Source organism: Glycine max, chromosome 7 (assembly GCF_000004515.6).
Source record: "Glycine max cultivar Williams 82 chromosome 7, Glycine_max_v4.0, whole genome shotgun sequence".
NCBI lineage: Eukaryota > Viridiplantae > Streptophyta > Magnoliopsida > Fabales > Fabaceae > Glycine > Glycine max.
The window spans coordinates 37,516,459-37,530,417 of record NC_038243.2 but is presented as its reverse complement, the minus strand read 5'-3'; the positions used below and the strand labels follow the sequence as shown (position 1 = coordinate 37,530,417).

Genomic DNA, 13,959 nt, shown 5'->3' with positions numbered 1-13,959 from the left:
ATAGAAAATGGCCTACTTGGCCCGTGGACCAGTCCGAAACAGGTTGTATCAGGCCCTATTTTATTCGGGTTGGACCAAATATTAATATTCAATTTTTTTAAAGTGAAGTGAATATTCAACTATTCAAGGTTAATAAATGTATAATGGTAATTTTCTTTTACAATGTATAAAAGGAAACTAATATTTCAGTTATAGCAAATACAGCTAAAATTGTAATTTTGTTTAATAGAAAAATTAAAATAAAATAAATTACATACCTTCGTAAATGTAAATGAAAATAACGCATCTAACAGTAATAAATCTTGTAAACAAATGGATATAACTCGATTATTTCTTTATCCTTAACAATGACATTTAGTTCTTGAGAAAGTTTTACATCCGTGAATGTAAAGTGTTGTTACATTTAGTAGTAGTTGGGAGAAGTTTTGAGTTTCTTAACAATCTTAAGAATCTTAATTTTTCATAATCCGTTTTTATAAAAAAAATATTTTTTTTGGTAAATAATGTTTTTTAGAGTAATTTTTAACAAGTTTTCCACAACAACTTTGTTATGGAAAGATATGAAAATCTTACTTTCTTGAGTTTAATTTTTCTTTTATTAAAATAAAAATATCATGTTACTCTTATTAATGTGATAAATAATTGAAATAAGTAGTAAAAATATCATGTAACTCTTCTATTTCTATTAAACTTATCTACATATTTTCGATGATCAATCAAATAAATTTTATTCGTTTCTAGGAAACATGATTCCCAGGAATCATAATTCTTAGGCATGAAAAATCTTCTCCCCTAGAAACATTTGGTAGTGGAGAAGTTTTTTTATACTTTGAATTCATAATTTCTATTGATTATTGGGAATTTTTAGATAAATTCCTTAGGAATCAAACACTTCATATTTTTATAGATTATTTTGATTATTTAACATATTATATAATTTAATAAAAAAATAACTTGATTTTTGTACTATAGTAAGAAAAAATAAATTCAAAAAAGTAAGACTTCCACCTCTTTATGAGAATTTTTTTGTGAAAACATGATTAAAAAACATTTTTAGGATGAGAAATGCTATTTTTTTTAATTTGGAATCAATATTTATAGTCAAAGTGTTATATTTTGTTAGGTATATTTCAATTGTCTCACTCAATCACTTTTCAATTACTAAATTAAGGGTAATTTTTTACAATTTAATAGTCAAGAAATATTATGACGCTATAATCATCACTAAATGTCACTAAATCACTAATAATTTTAGAGTTTATATATATATATATATATATATATATATATATATATAAAATAATAGGGGTTTGTTTTTAGTGATTTCTCGTCATTAAAATGACATTTAGTTTTGAGTTTTAAGTTTTAATTTATTCTTTGTTTTTAATTTTTAAAACGATGTTATAAATTAAAGATAAATAAAATGAGTAAATTGTTTTATCTTATTTCGCTCTACTATGAAATAATGGTGGTGACACAGGTAGTGTGGTGGCGATTTGTGGTGGTGCTAGTGGAATGATGGTGGCGACGGCGATGACGATGGTAGGGGTGGAATAGTGATACCGACGATGGTGTCAGTGGTGGAATGGTGATGATGACGATAGTAGTAGTGAAATGATGATGACAATGTTTTAACACCAGATCGACCCAATTGGTTAGACCGATTCGATCATGACTCGAAGGTTTGACTAAGTTGAGTTGCCTATTGGACTGACCATGTATTGAATTTGGTGCAATTCGGTACAACTCGACTAGATTTATATTTAAATCGGTGACCCATTGACTTGGGCTGGGTCACGCGCCAAGGAAGGAAATGTGCTAGGTTATGCGGGTTAATTAAGGTTATATATAAATTTTTAATTTTTCTAATAATGACAAGGTCATACAGGTCAATTAGTGGCTTACTTGTTCGATCATTGACTAAGTGATCCAATGCCTTGATCGAGATAATTATAGTTCAATTTTAAAAATTATTGGTGGTGATGAGATGGAATAATAATAATAACAACAACAACAACAATGAAGACAACAAAATGATGACAATAGTAATGATAGCAACACAATATTGGTGGTGGTGGCAACGGTGTGGTGGTAGTGGTGGAATGGTGAAGGTTATAGTGACAATGGTGGTGGCAGCGACAATGTCAAAAATAATGGTAGTTGAAATGTGTTTTCTAAAACTAAAATCAAAATTCGCCTTTTTTTTGTTTTGATAATGAATGTAAAATTGTTTTAAAATAGAGTTAAAGATCAATTCAATTTTGTTTTGTTAATCACGTTTAGTTTTGAAAATTGAAAACTCCCATCCACCTTAAATGAAACCTTAGATTTTCTAAGTTAGTTAGCTTGAGAATTTTTATTTCTCATGTTTGATATCAATTTTAAAAATAACATTTTTAAGAAAGAATATTTTTTGGGAATGTTTTTAGTTAATTTTTCACGAAAAATGTGATAATTTATTATAATAAATAATTGAAGTATAAGTAAAAATATAATGTATTTATAGAAAATTTATCTAAATATTTTAAAAAGTATTTATAACAATTAAATAAATTTTATTCATGATGAAAAATAATAATTTTTAAGATTTCTTGGTTCCCACAAATTATGTCTTCTATCAAATTTCCCGTTGTATTGGAATTCCATTCATTAGATCAGAATTTAATGCAAAAAAATCCTACATAATTATTTTTTTGTATCAACAAAAAATCCAACAGGATTGAGCCAAGTAAAAAAGGTTACTTCCCACAAAATAACAAACTGCAACATGAATTGAAATTAGAGAATATGCTTATATATTAGTAAAATCAACTCTTGTTAAACAAAAATATTTCTGAAAAAAATAAAATTAAAAAGCAAATAATTGATTGCATTCTTAATATTCCATTTATTTTGTATTTTTGGGGTGTAGTAAAATTGTTATGAGCCTAACGTTACAAAAATAAAAGTTCCCTTTTTTTTTTACCATTCTTCTAATTCTAAATCTGGGGTTTTCTTTAAATTTCAAATCCCCCACAAAGCATGCTTCTTTTCTTCTTCTTCTTCAATTGACGCCACCCCATTTGATTTTTTCTCTCTCCTTTTTCTCTTCCCTCTCCTAAACAAACACAACAACAACAACATAAAATGGCGGCGTACAAAGCCGACGATGATTACGATTACTTGTTCAAGGTGGTTCTGATCGGCGACTCCGGCGTCGGAAAATCTAACCTTCTTTCTCGGTTCACGCGAAACGAGTTCAGCCTCGAATCGAAGTCCACCATTGGCGTTGAGTTCGCCACCAGAAGCATTCGCGTCGATGATAAGGTCGTCAAGGCTCAGATTTGGGACACTGCTGGTCAAGAACGGTAACACACAACGCACAAAAACAAACACCCTTTTATTCTATTTCTATCTTTTTTTTAATTATTATTATTATTATTATTATTATTATTATTATTATTATTATTATTATTATTATTATTATTATTATTATTATTATTATTATTATTATTATTATTATTATTATTATTATTATTATTATGTTTTTGTGTGTGTGAATTGGTGATTGTGATTTGAATTTTTGCGTTTTGGGTAGGAGGGATGAAGGTGGGTCGTGTATGTGTTATGTGGTTGTTTGAGGCTTTAAGCTTTATATATGTATTTGCTGATTTTGTTTTTCATGCACCCTTTGTGCTGATGATAATTTTAGACGAGGAGGTAGTAAAATTGGAAGCTTTATCATGTTTGAGTTTTTTTTTGCAAAAGCCTTTGTAATATGTTCTTATGTTATTATTGGACCTGTGCTTGTTGTTTTACAATGAAATGTATAATGTTTGTTGGCATTTCTGGATTTGAGCTTGTTGGTGATGAAATGGACTTTGTTAATTGTTGTATTTTATGTGCTTTAAGTTTGAGTTTGATGTGCCAACTTTTCAATGATGCTTTCGTTCTCGTTTTTTTAAAAAAAGAGGTAGGAGTTGCTGGGTACTTTGTGAGAAACATTTCTAGTGAGCAATGTAAGAATTATGAAGATAATGTATCATATGGCTAGTACCACAAAGGGTTATCGATGTTTGAAGTTTGTGATGATAAGATTGTGAGAAGGAAAGTCAATGTGATGTGTTTGATATTTCTGACAAATTGTTATAGAAACTAGGGTTACATGGGAAATTGGATGGTGGTGGGATGCTTTAGATAAAAAGTTGAATTGGTTTCCTACTAATGAAACAAGAATTTGGAGAAAAGTGTTTTAACTGCATATATCAGGTTAGAAGACTTTTCAAATCAGCCGGGTATATGAAAAAGTGCCTCTTATAATGACCTGGGCAACATTTCACTTTGACCAAACTTCGGGAATTAAAGTTAGGCTCAGTCTATTTTTAATTTTAATAGAACTGATTTCATTTATTATGTTTAGTTCACACAACTCTTGGCGTCAAATGTCCACGTGATTCCATTTTAGCTTTCTTTTAATGTGTGTGTGTGTTTTCTTAACTGTGCACCCATAAATCATGCTTAATTTCCAAAATGATGCGTTTGAATTTATTTTCTTCAAAATGGACTCTGTTGTCCTTTACGAAACAAAGTTGGAATTCATGACTTCTTTTGTAACTTCATTGTCTATCTTTGCTACCAGCTATTTGAGGAACTTGCTATTCTTTGTTTGGGCTTAAAGGAAAAATATATATAAGAAATATACTTATAGATTGAATGCAAGAGGAAGTGTGGGAAATTTTTTTAAATGGGTGATATGTCATTGCTAAGATGTCAAGATTTTCTTCCCTGGCATTTAAAAATTAAGATTGATATGTCAACGCCAATAATGTTATGGTTTTAGCATGATGGTTGGAGTTACTGGTAATTAGGTTGGGAAGTTATATTAAGCTATTAACTGCTAAACAATGAAAGAAATTAAGACAACTGGGCTAGTATTATTATGATTACAAATGCCTGAATTTTTCCATAGTAGGATGGCTGAAAAGAAAGTCAATAAAGTAATGCTAGCAAGCTAGTTAGCTCAATAGTTATAGTCGCTGCAGAACTAGCCATTGGCAGCTCCTCAAATTGGATTCCTTCTAATGAAACAGTAATTCGGTGGAAACTGTTGGCGAGACTTAGGGCTTGTTTGATTCTCTTCTCACATTTTGGTTTTAATTTTTTTTCTTCTATTTTCATCTTATTCATGCCCTCCATCAAATTCCACACTCTGCTTTGTGCCTTGCACCACCTTCACCAACTGTCTTAGCAACCTTGTCTAGTTTTGTTTTAAAAACTAAAAGCAGTTTTGAAAAGAGAAATCAAACCATAGTAGTCAATTGCGCGCAATACCGTTGCTATCATGCTGGAGTGTCACATCATGGCACCCTGCTACTCCTCCAGAGCATGTGTTTTGCAGCCAAAATCGCAGAAAATCTTGGTGATGTGAGGGCTTTGCAGTCGCTCCTCCATTTTCGTCGTCGCTGAACAGGCTCTGTGACTTGTGCCATCCCTGAAGAGCTACTATTCTGCCAATTCCAGTGAACCAAAATGGTTGGGTGAGAAGGAGATGGCGGCTGATGGGAGAAAGAAGCTAGGATTTTTTTTCTTGGTGAGAGGAAGTGATGGCCGATGGAGAAACTAGATAGAGGCTTGGGTTTTTTTATGAGAAGGGTATTGTGCCTGCACCTCAAATTGGGCCACTCTCCACCCTAAATAAGTCCTACAGTTGAGGAGGGTTTTTTTTTGTTTTTTATATTTTAATGGTATAAGGTACTTTATAATATTTTTAAAATATTAACAAATAACCATATATAATAAAGACAAACATATATGTGTGTGTGTATAATTAGAATAGCAGTCATGCTGCTGTAGTGATTTTGGGGATAGTTGCTCCTCGTCACTATTTGTTATTGAGTATTGAGTATTGACTACCATGAATCAAACACACTTATATTTCCTACATTTGGTTTGACATTCTGTGCCACCAGAATTTATTTTTATTAATGCTAGACGTAGTTTTTAACTGCACTGTTTAATTTTATATCTCTTGTGTCAATATGAATTTTTACCTCCAGTGCCTTTGTCATTGCTTCTTTATTTGCAATTTGACACTTTCAAGAATTCTTTTCTAGTCTGCTTTAGTACAACCAAGTTGAAAATTGCATCACTCTCTTTGAGCCATTACTGTTTTCGTTTCGAACCAACTGCTATCTTCCCAAGGACGTTGATCCTATCTGTCTGGTCATGGAGACAAGAAATACAAGAAGATAAACATAAGGCTTGAGGAAGGATAACTTAAAAGGAGAATGCACACATAGTTATAGATGTAATAAAATTGAAAAAGCTAAAGCTAATCTTCCTTTTTGGTGAATTATCATTCAGTATCATTTAGCTTCCTAATGAGGCTGGTCTATAATAAAATGACCAGGATATTGTGCGTGTCATTTTATGAATCTGTATTTACATGCAAGCGAGCTATTAGTTTTGTTGATTCAGAATCTTCTGATTTAACATCGCCTAATTCTAGGTTCCATTTATATAATGGTTCTGCCGTGTTTTATGTTATTAACTTTTTTTTGTTCATTTTTTTATTTGAAGGTACCGAGCTATTACAAGTGCATATTATCGAGGAGCTGTTGGTGCTTTACTAGTCTATGATGTTACACGTCATGTTACTTTTGAAAATGTGGAGAGATGGCTAAAAGAGCTGAGAGATCACACAGATGCCAACATTGTGGTGATGCTTGTAGGGAACAAAGCAGACCTGCGTCATCTGCGTGCAGTTTCCACTGAAGATGCTACAACTTTCGCTGAGCGAGAGAACACATTTTTCATGGAAACATCTGCCCTCGAGTCCTTGAACGTTGAAAATGCCTTCACAGAAGTGCTGACCCAGATCTATCATGTTGTAAGCAAGAAGGCCCTTGAGGTTGGAGATGATCCAGCAGCTTTACCAAAAGGACAGACAATTAATATTGGGTCCCGTGATGATGTATCGGCTGTGAAGAAATCTGGATGTTGTTCTGCTTGAGTGTGTAGAAGACAGTCTCTGTATTTTTATAAATTATATGCCTTGTTTATACCATGTAGAGATTGGCCTCACAGCATGAAGATGATTATTTAGCGAGCATCAAATTTTAAAGTTTCTGCTTAGAATTATGTTCAAAATTAGCCAAATGTTTAGAAAACAAGCACATTCATTTTGCATTGTGCCTATTTTTGTGCCATTTAAAGATATTTATTTATCAAATTTCCAATTTATTAGTTTGATTCTTTTCTAATCTTCATCATGCTTCTATTTGTTCTCATCTATGCCGCATTTGAAAAGCAGATATTCAATCTGGTTCTTTCCTTGCTTAGTTTTTCTCTTCCTTTCTTTCCTTGCTTAGCTTTTCTCTTCCTTTCATAATGAAGAGTATTGAAAACTTGAATATATTGTTTCTTTCTATTTGGAGCATTGTAGGTATTTGGCAACATTATAAATTATAATACTTGCTAACAGACTCCAATGCTTGAAGGCTCCTCACTGTGCGAGAAGGTATGGGGGAAGGTCATCAAGGTATTGCTAATAAATTAGGAAAAGGTTGGATTTTTTCTTATAAAGTTGGTTCCAAGAAGCAACACATGTCCAATTCCTTTTTATAGAAACAGCCAGCAAATAGTCTCTGTTTGACAGAACACAAGGGCTTTTTTACCAAACCACTAGAAAACTATATTCCAAACAAGTGTAAAACAATAACGAATTACCTGCAGGGATTGTTTTTGTCACGTGAGCAGTAGGAGGCCTCATCTGAAATGGTGACCTGTGGTTGTTTTTTGTCTTCATGCATGAGATGTCATTTATATCTTTTATTTTTAGCCTATGTTGGGTGGTGCCTACTCAAATGGTGCCTCCTACATCAAGACAAGAAACAATCATGAGGTGTTAGTTCACTTGGCGACTCCTATTTACGTGACAAAAAAATCTTGCAGTTAAATAGTTATTTTTTTACACATGTTTGGAATTTTTTTTTTTTGGTCAAAAAGCTGAGCACAAGGCTGAATTTGAAAAAGTAACCAAACTAAGGTAACAAAATAAAAATTATGATCCATGCTTAGTTTCTCTTACCTCCTCATGAAAAATATATGTGAGGAACTCATGATTTACTTTTTGATTACCGATTTAACTCTCTCACCTTAATCTTGTGATGGGAAGTAAGATAGACAACCTATATGTAAGGAGGCATGAATGAACAAATCAAGACATATGATTTTGTGCAAAAATAAAGGGTTGAGATTGCGTTGGCACCATTAAGGGCATAGATTAAACCGACGTTTTTGCAGACATTATTCATGCATGAGGGAATTTGGCAAAGGATTATGATCAGTCCTTCTAAACAAAAGGACAAACATCTCAACGATTCTTGAAGCGTTAATAGTAACCACATTTGAATAAATGTGATCTGGACCATAGGCTTGCACCAATTCAATCGTGACCTCTTGGTGGGCATAGGATTCCATAAAAAATTTGAATGGTATATGTGAGCACATATGTCAGTGTGTAGTCATTCTGGTTTAAAAAAAGTAATCAATGATCATATTGAACGAGTTGGATCACATTGATCTGCATGCGGAGAACTATTAACATGTGATTAAGATCACATTTAAATATAGTTTTTCGTGCAACAATTAAAGGAGGATGAACATTGCACTTTTCATTTTTAAATGGTCAACATTGGCATAGTGTAGGTTGCAACTCAAGTATAAATAAACACATACAATTTCTTTATCGAGTAAAACAATTATCCTTTCAATCGATATGTTTTTGTTGTGTTAGAAAAAAATAGAGTCTTCAATGTTGTTATGGGAACAACACAAACATAGATATGTGTATATACATAACATGTATGTTAAAAATGTTTGTTTTCATTATGTATGTTTATATAATTTTAAAACATAATATTGTTGCTAAAAATTATTGTTTAATGTTTTCATCAACAATGTAATGCACAAAATGTCATTGTTTCATATTGTCATTCAATACTTGCGTCGAATCCTCTAATAGAACCACTGCTAGAGGAAGCTAGCTTTGCTCAAGTAGCAAAGCTCAAATACTTCAAGATTGATCACCATTTTGTAATCGGACTCGTTGAAAAAATGGAGACCTGAAACACATTTTTCATCTTCTAGTGAGAGAATGTACAATAACGTTATAAGACGTGGCACTTCAACTAGGATTATGTATAGATGAAAAATCAATGATGAAACCAACTTATTTTGATTGGTAAAACATGTGTCATACTTATCTAGGTGTTGTTCCACCAAAACACGATGTAATAGTAGGGTCGGCAATCAAACTAAAATGGTTGCGTGACAATATGCCACCTTTGCCACAACAACCAAGATACAACAATTAGAAGTTCATTATAGAGCATACATTCTTGAATTCATTTGGGGAATATTGATGTCTGATAAAACAAGTAACAAAGTTCATCTAATGTATTTAACTTTGTTAACAAATCTTAGGTGTGCAGGTAGATACAGTTGGGGATCCTCTTGTTTAGCTACACTCTATAGAGAAATGTGTTGGGTAACAAAAGAGGATGTTAAAATGCATGAGTAGGTATACATCATTATTACAATCCTTGGATGGTATCATATTCCATTCATTGCACCACAATGCAAAAAACAACCAATGGATCCACTAGTACTTAGGTGAAGCGGGGGTGGATCACATTTTGTTGGAACTCTCCTCATGCTAATGTTATTGGTTTCAGAACAAGAATCGATAACATAAGACATGGTCAAGTATAATTTATGTGAATTAGCTATAAGTTAATATCACATTGGTTCACATATGGACTGCATGTACTACATTGGTTCATTATGCAATGCTTGTTTGGTAACAGACAGATTGGGTAAAGCTCCAAGTCGGATACACCGGGATGTACCAAAACCACAAAAAAAAACTTAAGTAAATTACACAAGGTTGACATGTGGGGACACACCGACTAGAAATGAAAAGAAAATCATGTTAAGTGAATAAGGTTTTAGAATGAAAGACAAGAAGGAGTCTTGGTAGGGCAACCTATGCAGACACTTCTACATCATACCCTGAATACCTTCAATGATACAATATTTTCCAAATTGAATAGAGGCATCAAAATTAGCTTTGATATTACCTGGAGAAGGAGGAGTCCAGCCATGATTAGCTTGAAAGATGTATGGATATGCAATGCAGCAGCTCGTGACACTACCAAATTCACTAGCGTGGAGAGGGGTTTTTTACCTTCGGAATTAGAACCAACAAAAATTTATTGAAGTCAGTGGGATCAGCTTCCTAATTCAAGATCTGCAAAACCAGAGTAGTCACATCTTCACCAACAATGCTCCAAAACTTCTGGTAGAATAAAGTCAGGTTCCCATCCGGTCCCGGAGCATTTAGAGGGCGCATCTGGAAAAGAGCTTCCTTGATAAATGGGGCAGCAAGGAAGGAGGCCATGTCTTGGTCAATTCTGAGGAGCAAAAGTCTGAAACAGATCTTCATAGAACTTAATCAAGATGTCTTCAATCTGATCTGGCTTAAAGCAAACATTACCTTCATCATCTTGGATTTTTGTGATACTGTTAGAAGCTTTCCTCTGTAAAGTTTTCCTATGAAAGAACTCTGTATTTTTGTCCCTTTCCTTGAACCAAATTGCTCTTGATCTTTGCTGCCAATACTCCTCCTCTTGCTTAAGAAGTGAATCCAAGCTCTCCTCGACAACTTTAGTGGAAGCAATGACCTGTCTATTTTTGGCTCTGAAGTATTTTTAATCTGTTTTTCAGCTCTCTATTTTTTGTGTGGATATGACCAAAATAAGCAGAACCCAAGTCAAGCATATTTGAATTTGTAGTTTCAAGGTTGTCTAGAGCTGATGCACCTCTGATCCACAATCCCTTCAAGACTTTCTCACAACCTTCTACATCATTCAATCAGATTTTTCAAATTTGTATCCTTTCTCCTTCCTCCTGTTTGAATTATTCCAGCTGCCATGTTTGCAAAATTGCAGCACAATCGAATTATGATCAGACATATACCTGGTCAAATCTGTAGACTTATGCCAATTCCTCATCCAAGGAACATTAGCCAACACTCTATCTAGTTGTTCCTCCAGTGTTGGGAAATTGTCTCTTGTTTGACCAAGTGAAGCAATAACCTTCAAATCCCAAATCAGCAAGAGCATTTGACTCAACAAATTTTTTGAATTGGTCAATGCTTTTCAGATTTGCAGGACATCCCCCTTTGCTTGTCTTCCGGGTTTAAGATGGAATTGAAATCACCAATGCACACATCCTTGGAAAATCACTGTGAGGCTTCTGTTGGTTTAACAATTCCCAAGTTCTATGCTTGTTCTGGGCTTCCGGGAATCCATAGATAAGAGTGGTTCTGAAATCTTCCCCCCTCCCCAAGTCTTTCTGCTAAAACGAAATATGATTTAAAGACCATGACTGACATTCAGCATTCACATGTCTCTTCCAGAGCATTGCCAAACCCCCAAACCTCTCTCTGCCATTGCCAATACAGTTCACCCCAAAACAACATTCTAGACCTGCCATTCCTTTCAAACAATTCAATTCAACATTCCTCTTTTAGTTTCCATCAACAGAACCATGTTTAGGAGCTTTCTGAAAGCTCTGACTGCTCGTGGGTTCCCAGCTTATGATTTTCATTGTGATCGGCGGGGCTGATCACCAGCCTCCATCGTTGAATCTAAGAAAAACTTCTTTTGGGCTCTTTGCTCCTCAATCTCCATGTCTGCATGTCCTTCATCCTCCCTAATTCCTTTTTTTTTTCTTTCCAATGACTATTGTTTGAGTTTCTTTGTTAGATTGTTGCCTTGCTGCCCTCTTCCATTTTCTTCATCCCATTCTGCTATTTTCTGGGCTGTTTGGATGATCAGGTTGCCAAAACTCCTTGGTTGGGGTGCTGATTATCTGCTCTGTAGGGCACTCATCAACTTTTTGCTTTTGTGATGCTAGGTTCTGTACTTCTGATTGTTCACTTGTGTTTTTCAGGTTCTTCAGGGGGTTAATTTCCGTGCTATCAGTTGGAGTGTTCCTTTCCCCTTGCGATGTACACTTCTGTCCATATTGCATCCTTCCGAGAATTGAACCACATCCAAGACCGAATCTAATGATGTTCCTTCTATTCCTCCCTCTCCTGTTTTTGACAGCTTGATCTTTTCTTGATTTTGCACTATTGATGGACTCTCTTGCGCATTCTCTTGCACAAGTTTTTGTCGTGCCCTCCCATAAGCCACTTCTTGTTTTCTGTCCGCAATAGTATTTGGATTGATTGGGGATGCCCCAGCCATGCTCCATATTGTAGCCACTCAATGTCATCATCATCATCATCCCCTTCCTTTTTATCACAATCTCTGAGAGTGTAGTCAAGACATCCACACATGAAGCACAAATTCCCCAATCTGTCATATTTCAGGAATATTCTACGAGCCCCTTAATCACCCACCTGAATCATCATGCTTCATCTGAGGGGTTTCGTTATGTCAATCTGCACCCTAAGTCTCAAACACAGGCCCCTTCTGCTATCTTCCCCTTTATCCCACATAATGAATTTTCCAATGGAGTAGCCCAATCGCCATGCCATCTTCTCTATTTGGAATCCCCAACGGCAGTTCATGGATCTAAATCCAGAATAGACTATGAGTTAGACTAACCTCTTTCGGATTGACTTCCTTTTCCAACTCGTTGAGCACAATCAGTTTCCACTCAAAGCTCCACTGGTAACCTCTGAGGATCTGGTCTTTATCTCGTCTCTCCAAAAAACAGAAAGTGAACATGTTCTTCCCAACCTCACGAATCTCCATTCCCTTCCTGACCTTCCAAATTTGTGTCATGGTACTCATGAACGCTTTGCTATTAAAGGAGCCCTGTGTCAAAAGCTTTCCAACCAACCATGCTTCACTACTCCCTTCTTCTTCCTCTAGGTACCCCTCCACAGGGAATTGAAGAAGCCAATCCTCCTCCTCCGTACAAGGCCTTGGGGTGAAAATCCACACAAAACTGTAGCTATTAAAGCTCTAAAGCCTTGCTGCGCAAAAGGAAGAGAGGAACCCTAGCATAGTCGTGGAGGGACATCTCACTGGGTAAAGTTGTCTTGCAATTTAGCTAATCTACCTAAGTCAGCCTAGTTCGTTAAAAACTGAATTTCCTTGCAAGTTAACCCGTTTTGACATGCTAGTAAACTAACGAGTTTACTAGCTTAAAGAGTTAACTTCCAAGTTTTACAACCACAATTACAACTATTGGTCAAATTAAAGTCAAAAGATTTGTCTAGCATTACCCATGTACTTATAACAAGAAACTTTTCATAAAAACTTTGGTTCTGATGTAATCGTCCGCAATTGCATAATTTCACTAAAATCATCTCTAACAATGTTGCTAACAAGAATTGCTTGAGGTTAACCAATGTTAACAATGTTACCTCAGAAAAATTACTATTAGGATACACGACATAACTTTGTATAAAAAAATTTTAACCAATTTTAAATATATTCTCCAAATCCATTTAAAAAACTCATTTAATGTTTTCCATATTGCAGACAAAATAATAAAAAGATAAATGTTAAGATCCCACTTTCTAACACATTCTTTTGAATATACCTTTTATTAATTAAAATTTATTAAAAATCACTAATTTCAATAAATCTCATATCTTATTTAATGATTCTATAGTTTATCCTGATTTTTTAGTTTTCAATACATTTTAAACAATAAGAAAGTATATATGGAGAAATGTATCAAAATATGTGTTGCTAGCACTCCTCATAATAAAAATTCTTAAGTCTGTGAAGTGTAAGACCCACTGAATAAGCTCTTAAACAACTCAATAAACAACTATCATCATAGATACCCTGAAAATCAAACCATCTCAATCCTCAAATAAGACGACAAATATTGCCATCCAATAAGGTAAATCATTCAAAGTTTCCTTTTACTTAGTTATAGAAAAATGAC

General features: G+C 34.2%; 1 protein-coding gene across 1 annotated transcript; it reads left to right on the top strand.

The window, feature by feature from the left end:
- Positions 1 to 2,966: 2,966 nt before the first annotated feature.
- On the top strand, positions 2,967 to 7,411 carry LOC100527366 (rab GTPase family 11 protein). Its single transcript, NM_001248120.2, is given in 2 exon segments — positions 2,967 to 3,347; positions 6,559 to 7,411. Coding segments are annotated over 2 exon segments (654 nt in total). The 5' UTR covers positions 2,967 to 3,126; the 3' UTR covers positions 6,992 to 7,411.
- Positions 7,412 to 13,959: the final 6,548 nt, after the last annotated feature.